Source organism: Tetrao urogallus, assembly GCF_951394365.1.
Source record: "Tetrao urogallus genome assembly, chromosome: 1".
In the NCBI taxonomy this organism is placed as follows: domain Eukaryota; kingdom Metazoa; phylum Chordata; class Aves; order Galliformes; family Phasianidae; genus Tetrao; species Tetrao urogallus.
This window is the reverse complement of record NC_136813.1, coordinates 180,549,175-180,561,733: the sequence shown is the minus strand read 5'-3', so window position 1 is coordinate 180,561,733 and position 12,559 is coordinate 180,549,175. Positions and strand designations below refer to the sequence as shown.

General features: G+C 46.6%; 1 protein-coding gene across 1 annotated transcript in view; it reads left to right on the top strand.

The window, feature by feature from the left end:
• LHFPL3 (LHFPL tetraspan subfamily member 3) overlaps positions 1-4,460 on the top strand; it is a gene marked incomplete at both ends in the record, with an annotated part of 241,270 nt that extends 236,810 nt beyond the window's left edge. The window contains 2 exons of the mRNA XM_079533711.1: positions 4,001-4,188; positions 4,302-4,460. Of these exons, the coding sequence (XP_079389837.1) occupies positions 4,001-4,188; positions 4,302-4,460 (347 nt within the window). The remainder of the gene's footprint in view (positions 1-4,000; positions 4,189-4,301) is intronic.
• Positions 4,461-12,559: the final 8,099 nt, after the last annotated feature.

Sequence of the window (12,559 nt, the reverse complement as noted above, 5' to 3'; positions counted from 1 at the left end):
GAAACAGGGTTTCTCTGTCATATATTCTTTGGTTATACAGTTTTGCATCATGGTGACTGTGTGAAGAAAAAGTGCTTTCTAAACCCACAGGAAGTTGCAAAAAGTGTAATCACAAGTCCCTGCAGCCCAACAAGGACAGCTCCACCAAAACGTACCATTTGTACACAAACAGGAGACTTACAAGGACATGCATCACTAAATGTTGGTTCAGTATGAATAGTATGTTTTACCTTTTTAAATGTAACTGCTTTCCCATTACTCTCCATTGTAACTTGTCAACTGTAATTTTTTTTTTAAGTCAACAAAAATTGTAAAGAAAACTGTTGGAATACCCGATTTTCTGTAAAAATAATAACAACAATAATTTTTGTTACTTTAAAGTATGCTTGGTATTAAAGTACCTAATAAAATACAATAAGGAATTTTGTAGCATACTAAAATAAAGTGTAATAGTGCTTTTCTCCAGCTCACCTGTGGTAACGGCTGCTGTTGTTGGGATTACTGTCCTCCTCCTGAACACGAGCCTGGCCACCTCCCACATACGTGCACCTACATGGATTCCTATGTTTGAACAAACCCCATTCCCTTAATGAGCACAGAGATCTTTGTGCATGCATCCGATCTATGGGCAGAGCACCCTGTTGGTAAATGGATTGCATCCTTTGGCGCCTGTCTGTATTCCAGTTACTTTGTTGGTATCAAATTTTACAAAAAGGGACAGAGGATTGCAAATTATTTAGGAGTTAGCTATAGCTAAATAACTGTAGCAGTTAACAGAGTGGGATGTTGAAGTCCACATTCTAATTGGCAATGCATTGTGATTATTCCTAAATACATTGGAAACTCCAGAAAGTGACTGGAGTAAAGATCGGAAATCAATTCTCCCTAATTTCAAAACATGAAATACACTGAAGGCAGGATTCCTGAAGCCATCAAGGGCTGTCGTGGATGGCCATCATCCCAGGACTTGCACCAATGAGAGGGGGGTACTTGTCAAGGAGTTGTTGAGTATCTCCATAGTGCTGATGCAGTAGTGTCTGTGTTTGGGACTGATCTAGAAATGGTTGTGACTGGGATTTAATTATTCCCAGTCCCTGATACTCTGCTGTATTTGATGAGATCAGTAGTCTCACATCATCCACCCTCCTCTATTGTAGGTAGTAGAGCATTTAAGAGCTTTAGTACTTTCAGCTGATTCTCTGATGATTTGAAAGGAATTAAGAACTAGACAGTTAACTAGCCAAAATTGAATGAGAGAAAAAGAGAATGAGAGAGAGAAGGCAAGCAGGCAGGAAGGAAGGAAGGAAGGAAGGAAGGAAGGAAGGAAGGAAGGAAGGAAGGAAGGAAGGAAGGAAGGAAGGAAGGAAGGAACTGAGTAGTTTATACATTGAAAACCAGATACATGATGGTTCTCATAAAGGAACAAGGTTTTTTCCTCATGCAATAAAGTCAATAGCTTTACCCATTTCTCCTTCCTAGGGAGCTCTGTGCAGGACGGATTGGCTTTGCCTGTTGCTGGAGCAGCAGCAGCAACACCTTCAGACATCGGACACTGAGCCATGCCTACAGCTACACCACACTGACATGAGATCCTCACTGGGTTCTATCAGTAATTTGACAAGCGACTTTCACAAAAGAACAAAAATTCTGCAGGAAGTGGAGCATGCTGCCTCAAAACTCACAGTCTTCCTTTCACTTTGAGCATTGCTCACCCAATGCTGCACAAGTACACAAAGCCAAAGCCCTGTATCTTTGCAGCAACCAGATACCATAGTGCCACTTCCTAATCCCCAGGTGTCTCTGGTAGATTTTTCTTAGTGTTACCCCGTATTGCATTCTGAAATGCCTGATGCATTTTATAAAGTGAACTGATACACTCCCTGCTTCTTTCAGAGTGCTATAACACCTATGTATGCAGTTACAGACCTTTTCTACTTGACAATGTGGTAAGGGAAGTAATGTCTATGCAGGAGACAGAGATTTCCAGGAAATCATGCATAAGCAGCACACTGTGCTCATTATCTCCCAGGAGGAGCTGTGGCCCCTAATTGCCTACAAGACAGCAAAAAATCCTCTCCTTCTGTCACAGTTCCCATAGCTGATGCACTCCAATTACTGAGCCCAGGGGTGCAGGACCACCTCCAGGTGTGAACCTCAGCACGGTCACCAGGAGAGCAGTCCAGAAGATGCCCTAAAAATCCGGGAGCTCTGCCTGCCTTTAACTCCATGAACCAGCTTTAAATTAGCGTCACAGCATGGATTGCTACCCTTGATTCTGTCAAGTGCGAGTTAGCTTTGTATTAGCCTAATACTATGGAATCACAGAGTACTCAAAGTTGGAAGGGACCCACAGGGATCATTGAGTCCAGCTCCTGGCTCCACAAAGGGCCTCCCAAAATTCAACCCCTATGTCTGAGAGCACTGCTCAAACGCTCCTTGAACTCCAGCAGCTCCGCGCCGTGCCCACAGCCCTGGGCAGCCCGTTCCGCGCCCACCGCCCCCTGGTGCAGAGCCTTTCCCGAGCCCCTTTTCCCGCCCCTCCCCTGACGCAGCTCCATGCCGTTCCCTCGGGCCCTGTCGCTGTCACACAGAGCAGAGCTCAGCGCTGCCCCTCCGCTCCCTGTGAGGAGCTGCAGCCGCCATCAGGCCTCCCCTCGGCTCCTCTGCTCTGGGCTGAGCAAACAGGGAGCTCAGTCGCCCCTCATACGTCTTCTCATACAGCTGTGAGAATTACTTACAGTGAATATGGTTTATGTATTAATAATTAACTTCTAATTGGTCTGTTGTCTTGATATTTATTAAGGAGAAAACTGAAATAAACTGAAATAAATCCTAAATGCTAAATGGAAGACTCTTTACCCTTTAATCATCTACAGATGTTTAAAAATATTTCCACTTTTTTACAGCAGACAACAATCTAGAATAATGGTGACATTGCCCGCTGGGACTCTTCCACAGGCTCTTAGCACCAAGCTGTGCTCTGGCTTCAGGGTGTCACAAACAGGACTGAGCCCCTCGTTACGCTGACAGCGCCCAAGCACAGCCTTCTCACAGACACCAGGTGAAGCCCAGAACTAATGTCAGCCTTTGGGTACATGATTAGTACTTCGGTTCTCTTTTACCTGACATTATGCTCCATTAAGTGCCTACTGACGTGCTAGAGGGAAGGGATGCCATCCACAGGGACCTGGACAGGCTTGGGAGGTGAGCCCACGCCATCCTCATGAAGTTCAGCAATACCAAGTGCAAGCTCCTGCACCTGGGTCAGGGCAATCCCAAACACAGATACAGGCTGGGTGGAGAATGGCTTGAAAGCAGCCTTGAGGAGAAGGATTTGGGAGTGTCGGTTGATGAAAAACTCAACAATGCACACTTGCAGCCCAGAAGGCCAACCATATCCTGGGTTACATCAAGAGAAGGGTGACCAGCAGGTCAAGGGAGGTGATTCGACCCCTCTGCTCTTCTGCTCTTGTGAGACCCCATCTGGAGTACTGTGTCCAGTTCTGCAGCCCTTAACATGAGAAGGATGCGGAGCTGTTAAAGCAGGTCCAGAGGAGGGCCACAAAGATGATCAGAGGGCTGGAGCACCTCCCTGCAAGGACGGGCTGAGAGAAGGCTCTGGGGGAACCTTATAGCGGCCTTCCAGTACCTTAGGGGGCCTACAGGAAAGCTGGAAAGGGACTTTTTTTATCAGGGCAGGTAGTGACAGGACAAAGGGAAATGGCTTTAAACTGGAAGAGTACAAATTTAGACTAGATATTAGGAGCAAATTATTCACTGTGAGAGTGGTGAAACACTGGAACAGGTTGCCCAGTGAAGCTGTGTCTGCCTCCTCCTGAAAAGCACTGAAGGCCAGGCTGGATGGGGCTGTGAGCAACCTGGTCTAGAGGGAGGTGTCCCTGCCTACAGCAGGGGGTTGGAACTGCAGGATCATAAAGGTTCCTTCCAACGCAAACCAGTCTGTGATTCTACTGCATATGTTGTGATTCTCAACCGGCAGAAGAATGTGAAGTACTCTGGCTCTCAGCGCACGGAGCTGAGGTGGGTAGCGGCTCCTCGCTGGGAGTTTTTGGGCGAGCTGCCTTCCGCCCGCCGCCGGGAAAGGAGCTGTTCCGTTCCGTACTGCGGAACACGCCTGAACCAGAAGCATACGGAACAAAACCAGTCCGGAATTCTGAGACATTCCAGGTTAATATGTGCCACCACAGATTTTATTTCATTTCATTTGCTGTAATACAAGATGAGATCCCTCGTTTACTTTTTTTAATTAATTTTGCGTTAAGTAATTACTAATTCTTCAGCAAGCTCGAAGGTCCCGGGGGCGCAGAGAGCGGCGGCCGGGCACGTTGAGCGGAGCCGTGCTGCCCCCTAGCGGCAGCCGGGGGGGACGCGGGAGGCGCTGCCAGAGCGGGGAGGGTTTGCGTTTGCAGAGGTCGAGAAGAAAAGCAGTGCGCACGTAAGCGGCTGTGTCTCTCTACGAAGCTGGAGGAAAATCTGCGTATTAACTTACACGGGGGAGCCATCACGTGTGAGAACTTCTACACCTTTATTTGAATGTACAAAGACATCTGGGTAGATATGGACCAGAACTTCACCTAACATTTGAAAGGTATTTCCCAGGGCTGTGCAACCCAGCACTCCCGAGGCCAGGTTCCTGCACTCCCTGGGGGCACAGACACTAACTCCCTATTTATCTTCTCAGGGAACAAGTGGTCAGTGATGACATTTTTTTCTCTCTTGGCACATGGCAGGCTTTGCAGTGTACTCGATGACAAAATATATGGGCTCTCTCTCAGTTTACTGTAGAATAAAATAATAGAATCATAGGATAGAATAGCTTGGATTGGAAGGGACCTCAATGATCATCAAGCTCCAACACCCCTTCTACATGCAGGGCCACCATTACATGTGGAGATATGGAGATACCTAACACTAGACCAGGCTGCCCAGGGCCCCATCCAACCTGGCCTTGAACACCTCCAGGGATGGGGCATCCACGACCTCTCTGGGCAGCCTGTTCCAGCACCTCACCACTCTCTTAGCAAAGAACTTCTCCCTGATATCCAACCTAAATTTTCCCTCCCTTAACTTAAAACCATTTCCCCTTGTCTTGCCATGATCTACCCTGTAATTTCATCACTGAATTTTTAAAAGCTTTCTATTTTTTCCACATTCCTAAATCCCTAAAATTTTTCCAGATCTTTTTAAATTCAATATAAACATGACCTTGTAGAATATATCTTTTGTGGATTTCCTCATAGTAATCCATATATCAGACTGAATACCATTGTTCTAGAACTATGTTCTAGAACTATGCTTTTTGGGTTCAGTTCATTCTTACATCCTTTTTCCAATGGTTGATAATTTTCACCATTTTCTTTCCCATCTCTCATCTTCTCTCAGTATTTCCATACTTGTGTTTTGTTCAGTCCATTAAATCCTGCACCAAGAAAATACAGCACTTCAAGCTTGGTCAGTGGACAGAGGTGGTCTGCACTAATCATACAGCTCAACATGAAGAAACTGGCAGGAGGCCTCTCTATCACCTGAAACACCAGGGGATGCCTTTCATGACAGCTAGCTAAGAAGAATCTGTCAATCAATCACACCTGAAGATTTATATTCTATGCAGCAGAATAATTTGGCTGGCAGATCCCTGCTCAAGGAACGCTCAGACTCAGCAAGGTTAAGATTGGAGAAACAGGCACGGTAGCAAAGCTGTAAGGAGCTCAGGGGCTGAGCTGCCCATAGGGCAATGTGACTTGTACAGAGATGTAACAGGAGAGAGGAATGAAGATTGATGGGAGAGTCGAAAAAAAGTCCAGTATTGCTGTGTTAAAGTCCTTCCTAAATCCACAGCCTTTTACAACTGTTCTCAGCTCCAGTAGAAGCTGGACAGGAGGCCTGTCACTGAGGCTTTCAGTGCTGTTCAGGAGTCTGAGGTGGAAGGGTAGAAGAGAGATATCAAGCATCAGACAGGATGGGTAAAGCAGGCAGCTTATCACAGGATCACAGAGTGGCTGAGGGTGGCAGCAAGCTCTGGATCCATCTGGCCCAACCCCTGCCCCAGCAGGGACACCCAGAGCAGGGTGCCCAGGGTCACCGCCAGGCAGCTTCTGACCATCTCCAAGGAGAAGATCCACAGCCTCGGGGCAGCTGTGCCAGTGCTCAGCCACCCACACGACACAGAAGAACCTCCTGTGTTCCAGTTCGTGACCTGGCATTGGGCACCACTGAAAAGAGCCTGACTCTGTCTTCTTTGCCTGTTCCATTCAGGTGTTTGTGGACACTGATGATACCTACTCTCCATCTCCTTCTCTAGGCTGCACAGTCCCTGTTCTCTCAGTTTCTTCTGCAGCAAACTGCTGTACCAGACAACTGCAGCCAGTCAGCATTCCTCCAAACTGCCCGTGTTTGAACAGCAGGGGTTAATAAGGCTGATGGAATAATAACCATGAGAAGATACTAAGCACAGCATGATGAGTTGTGGTCGTGCAATGGGAAACTCATGCGCATCTTCAGAGGCTACAGAACATGAAAATGGATGGTCACTAAAGGACCAGGCCATCAGATTCAGGCCATCGAGGACGGCGTTCTCTCCAAGCATACTATAACCTGATGAGATTATGGAATGCTGGGCAGCAGGGGGGGAGAGATTAAAGTCCCTCCTCCTAGAGGAACAAAGTAGGGACTCAGGAGGCCATTAGTATGTTAACCATAAGCAAAAGTGTACTGTGAGGGATGCAGGGAATGCAGACGAAAATCTCAAAAACTAAGGCTTGTGCCTGAGAGGCCCAGAGTCACAGTATCACAGGAACACTTGTGTTGGAAGGGATCTTTAACTGTTAGACATGTACACAGAGGTCAAATTTTAATATACTTGTAGTGCTAACTTGTTGCTGGTATTGAGTTATACACTTGTTGTACCTGAAGTGGATGTATTTCATTTAAGCCTTGGCATCCATATCCAGACCATGAATTCTATTTATCCAGTACCCCTTTTTTGCTGCTGGAGGGAATCTTTCCAGCCTCAGAGAAAGTAATCAAAATCTGGAGATGAACCCATCAGTATTACACCACTCTGTTTCTCCACTTTTTTTTGTCCCAGTAGGTCCCCTGTCCCTTCTTGGCAAGAATATTGCCAATTATTCTATTTTTATTGCAACTTTCTGACAACAGATGTGATTGTGAAAGCCAAAATCATTTATTCAGGATTTCTCAATTATAAGGTAAGGATCTATTTCGTTTGTCTTCTTGCTTTTTGTGTGTGTGTTTTTAAAACATTCACAATCGTGATGAAAAGCAAAAAATATACTCATCACACATTCTAAAGGTTTCCAAGCCAGAAAGCAAATAAAAAGAACTCAAAGCTCAACTCAATACATGAATCTCATTATTTTTAAATCAGTCTCATGCTACTTTGCAGTGTGATTCATTGTGCTTTAATGCTGAGAACTGCAGTAACCAGCTAACAAGAGTCCTCTTCCTGGTGTGTGGAGAAGAACATGCCAGCCAGATGTCGTCCCAGGCCAGGAGATGAAGTACCACTGCAAACATGAAAACAAGCTGTCAGTCCAAGCTGCCTAATGCAGTGCCTGCTGGGCCTGTGCCAGCAAACAAATGCCTGAAGCAGAAGTTTTCCCAGTTCTTACTCCTGCTCTCTCCCTTTTCAGCATGCTTCTATGTTAGGATTTTACAGATGAGACTTCTGAACAACAATTCATAACTTAAGTTGTCTTTCCTATGTCTTCTCCTCCCCCCCAGACAACAGATGGTTAGTATCAACAAGAGTCCTTTAAAGCAAAGTTTATTGAATACAACAGGAAGCAAAGGAATACTTTACAGATGGAATGATTATCCCAGAAGGTTAAAGGAGAAGTATTTCTGAAGACAGAGCAAACCAGAGCCCCATACAGAAAGTCCCAGACCAAGACGCATCATTTGCAGATTGTGGCAGCTAGATGAGAAGCCCAATGATCCCTCCAAGTTCCCCAGGGGAGCCAATGACAAGGCCATGTCAAATATACTGATCTGCTACAGTTTAGTAAAGATTCGGCGTCATCACAGAAGGAATTGACAGAAAATCAATAGGGATTAAGCTCCAAGACCCAGGACTTCACTGTCTGAGTAAGCAGTGAAGCACAGAAGCAGATGCGTTACTAGAAACGTTCATTTACTCAGTAAGCTGCAGCTATTAGAGATCAATATAATCCTTTTACAGGGACTGGACACTGCTTTTTCCTTGAAGACAAGCAACTGAACTATTCAATACCGGTGCAATTTCTATCTTCATGTATGCCCATCCATGTAGTCTTGGTGATCATTGCTCTGTTATATGCAGGGATTAGTCCACCCTAGCCAGCCCTATCTAGAACTGCAGTAGTCCCAATGTCCCAATTAGGTCCCCCTTACTAGACGGATGTAGAGAAATTTGTCCTCTGTAATGTGAAGTCTTCAGCAATTTCATGAAAGAATGAGCCCCAGACATAATTTTGCCTGGGCTATCTGATGTGCTAAAAATCCTGCCAAATCACTGACCTTGTGGTGTCAGGGTTGTTATCGAGCTAAGCATGTGCTCCTGTGCAAAGGAGCAATCTTGCCTGTTCCCATCACCTCTCCTCTATCAGTCCTAGTACTTATTTATCTGCATGTTCAGCCACTCCAGCAAGCTGATTCAACTCACTCTATGGCCACATGGTTACTACCAGTACCAGTGTGTTGAGGAGTGCCAATATGGGGACAGCCTGCAGTACATCAGCATATTTACTTCATGAAATCTGCACCATGTGTGCACAGTAAATCTGGTGCATCTCAACCCCTTGATGATACTTCTTGTGTGTGGAACTCACCCAGCGCTTGCATGGTAAATCCAAAGCATTCCAACACATCAGTCTTGAAGGGCACGTGCTCTCAGTGCTCATCTCAGTGTGACCACTAATTCTACCTGATATGCACAGGCTGCGAAGGATAATTCTGGGCACCTACACAGCACATACAAAATGTGCTCATTTGTTTCCTAGGCTCTGGGTTGCTCATTTATCTATGGGAAGCTAAGTTCTACCTAGAGCAACAATAATTGCACCCATACTTCTGTCTGCAATATCCCAAATTTCCTGCCTTTACCTCCCCATGTGGAATCATAGAATCAAAAATACTGAAAAGACCACTAAGACCACTTAGTCCAACCATCAGCCCATCTCCACCATGCCCACTAATCCATGTCCCTCAGTGCCACATCTCCACATTTCTTGAACACCTGCAGGGACAGTGACTCCACCACCTCCCTGGGCAACCTGTGCCGGTGCCTCACCACTCCTTCTGAGAAGAAATTGTTCCTGTGTCCAACCTGAACCTCCCCTGGTGCAACTTGAGGTCATCCACTCTCATATTATCACTGTTACATGGGAGAAGAGGCCGACCCCCACCTTGCCACAACTTTCAGGCAGTTGTAGGGAGTGGTAAGGTCTCCTCTGAGCCTCCTCTTCTCCAGACTGAACCATCTCAGTTCCCTCATCCAATCCCCATAATGCTTATGCTCCAACACAAGATGTATACCCAGGTCCTGAAAAGGGAACTATTGCCCCTAGCTCTTCACTCCACCTTGCTGCCAGGAACTACCAAGCCCATCAGAGGGCCGACAGAAAGGAGTTCACCACTAACATATGAGAAGTCTAGTGACTGTCATACACTGTCGATTAAAATGAGTATACACCCAGTACCTGGCAGAAAGAGTTTAGTCTAATGATTCCTATGAGCACATAAACCAGCAGAGCAGCTAGAAGGAATGAGGAGTCACAGCAGGGGAAAAGTTACTTAAACCAAATGCAGGGGACTATACAGAGTTCCTTTACCAGTGCCTTTCAAACAGTTCACAAAGCAGTCTGCTTTCAGGTGGCATAAAATGTGAATGTAGGATACTTACCGTTAGATGACTGAAAAAAGTACTGCCAAGTTTAATTTTTATATTTTATATGAAAACAGTTTTAGGTGAATCTTCCTGAGCACTGAAGTTGAATGTTTTGGAATTAGGAGAAATAAATTTCAGTCCAGCATGAAAAATGTGCACCGCACTGAACATGGTCTTTCCCCGGTGCATTCTTTCTTCCTTCCTTCAGTTTTCATTTCATAGATGTTTGATTCCAGGCAGAGGAACTCTGAGTTCATGAGAAACATGGGAATGAGTCCCAGGGAGAGGATTTTTTCCCTTGTTTTTCTGCTTAATGTAAGAGTAGGAGAAATAAAAACAATGAGGAGCCAAGCTGCAACCTTTTGCTCCGCACAACTTCCTGAAATTTCTCCTGAGCAAGATGAACAGGGCTGCAGCAAAAACAGCTCGTGCTGAAAATGGCATCTGTGAGTTACTCTGCAGAATTCAGACACAGTCCCATATTTACCCCATCTGCTTCTTCAGGACAAACTACTTGTCTACCCAGGTGTATAATTAGATATAAAGGAGTAATTTAAGAGGAATATCCTCCTAGCTTTTACTAGCCTCACCAGACAAACAATAGAAATCCTGTTTTAAACTAAGGAAGGACAAAATGCACTAAAAGCTACACAGGAAACAGCCCTGAACTGCACGGGATTTGGGCTAAATGATTTTAAGGCTGTGAGCAGATGTCTCTCTTGGAAGCAGCAGAACCAGCTGCTCGCCGTCACCACCCTCGAGCTCAAGCCGACCTTCACCCGCGGCAGCGCAGAGCGTGTCGGTGCTCCGCCAGACAGACCGACCGGGTCAGATTAACCAGTTCAAACCGGGTATTTGAACTGAGCCACGGGAACTTTCCTGCAGGGGATTAGCGCGTTCCTGCAGAGCCTGCCCCGAGCTGACAGCAGATCCGAGGGCATCCCTGGCATCAGAGAGTCAACGAACAGCTGAAAAGGGGCAACGTCTCCATAAGGCGCTGGCCCAGCGCTGCAGACAGCGGCACTGCACAGAGCGGTGCCAGCAAAGCTCTCTGCTCCTGGCCCAGCTGCAGCTGCCCATCACTGCCCGAGTTATAACAGGAGCTGCATTATAGCTCCTGCACCGGGCGAAGAGCAAAGCGGGGCTCAGGAGCAAGGGTGGCCCACTGACACAGGCCCAGAGGGAGCTGCTGAATGGTGGCCGTCTGCAGCCTAAGAAGCTCTCTCCTTCCTTGGTCTCAATCTGTTTTCACTTTAAGCCTGTTTTACAGTCTGAACTGAGCTGGGATTTAGATGTATTTTATGTGGCCGGCACCACCCACCGTGTCTCACAAGGGATGACAGTGCCTGCCACGAGTCATTTACAGGCCAAGAGTGAGTGCAAGCTCCCACAGACTGAAGCGAGGCCTGCTTGTTCCTCCTCACCATGGCTTTTCCCATGACTGTCCAGATCCCTTGGCGGTCCCTTCCCTGCCCTGTGGCAACTTCAGCTCCTCCATACAGGCTGAACAAGCTTTAGATGCTTTCTTCAGAGTCTGGAATGTCGTTATGAATCCCAGAGCCATGCAGAGGTACAGGGAGCAAACCCACCCAAGCCCCAGTGGCCTGCTGCTGCCTGGGACTAGAGCTGACGGCACCAGAGTCCAGCAGGACGCCTGGAGGAGGGGGTACATGCCAGCCACCAAGCCTTGAAACAGCCTTGCTGAGGGCACCTCATCTCCTCAGACTTCCCATTTGTATCCTCCTGTCACTGGACTGTATAATTCCACAGATTAAAGGGTTTTTGTTTGTTTGTTTTCCCCAGTGAATCTAAGGGAGCAAGGAACACAGCTCCTAAAACCTTCACTGCACTGCAGTATATATGGCCACAGATCACCACTCTGTGCAAATAGAAGAGCATGCAGAGTTTGTACAGTTTAAGCCGCATTACCTTCTTGGTATCAAACAAGAGCCCGATTCAGACTGTCTCACCAGGAACTGACTTGTTAGAAACCACAAGGTAAAAATCAAACACAACAGCTTCACCTGCTCAAGAAAATAGTGAGAGTGGATTCTTTGTATCTAATCCACTGATGAAAGAAGAGATATGTGGATTGGGCCAGTAGAGCTGAAAGCCCCATCAACAGGGACTAATATAATCCAGTCCTACACATTTTTAACCTGCTCAGCCCTGCCCTCTTATAAAACAGGCATTTCAGCTGCTGTATTTCTGTTAATTGGATGTGTTCTTAAACGTACATGAGGAAAACCACATTAAAGCCTCTCATGATTCCAGATAAGATTTACAGTTAGCACATGTAAGTGAAACGTCACTCAGGCCAAAGGAATTGTTCCTCCTTTGTCTGCTACTGCAGTCCCTGAACTTGATCCTACATTTCCATACTCCCACAAGTTTAGTGTGGACTCTTAACACACTGCTGCAACCCCACCTCAGCAGCCTGCTGCCCTCCTGCCTCGGAACTGGCACAGGGGCAGCTCCGTCTCAGCCAGCCTTTGCTGTGGCTCTGGCTCAGATTTCCTGCTGCTGAAACTCTTGCCCTTTCCATCAGATCCTTGCGTGCTTAGTGGGCTGGAGGGAAAAAGAGACAGGGAGTGTCTCGCTTGGGTGGGAAGGGAGGCCTGAGTTCCTGTCGTTTCCCCTGTGATTATTTCA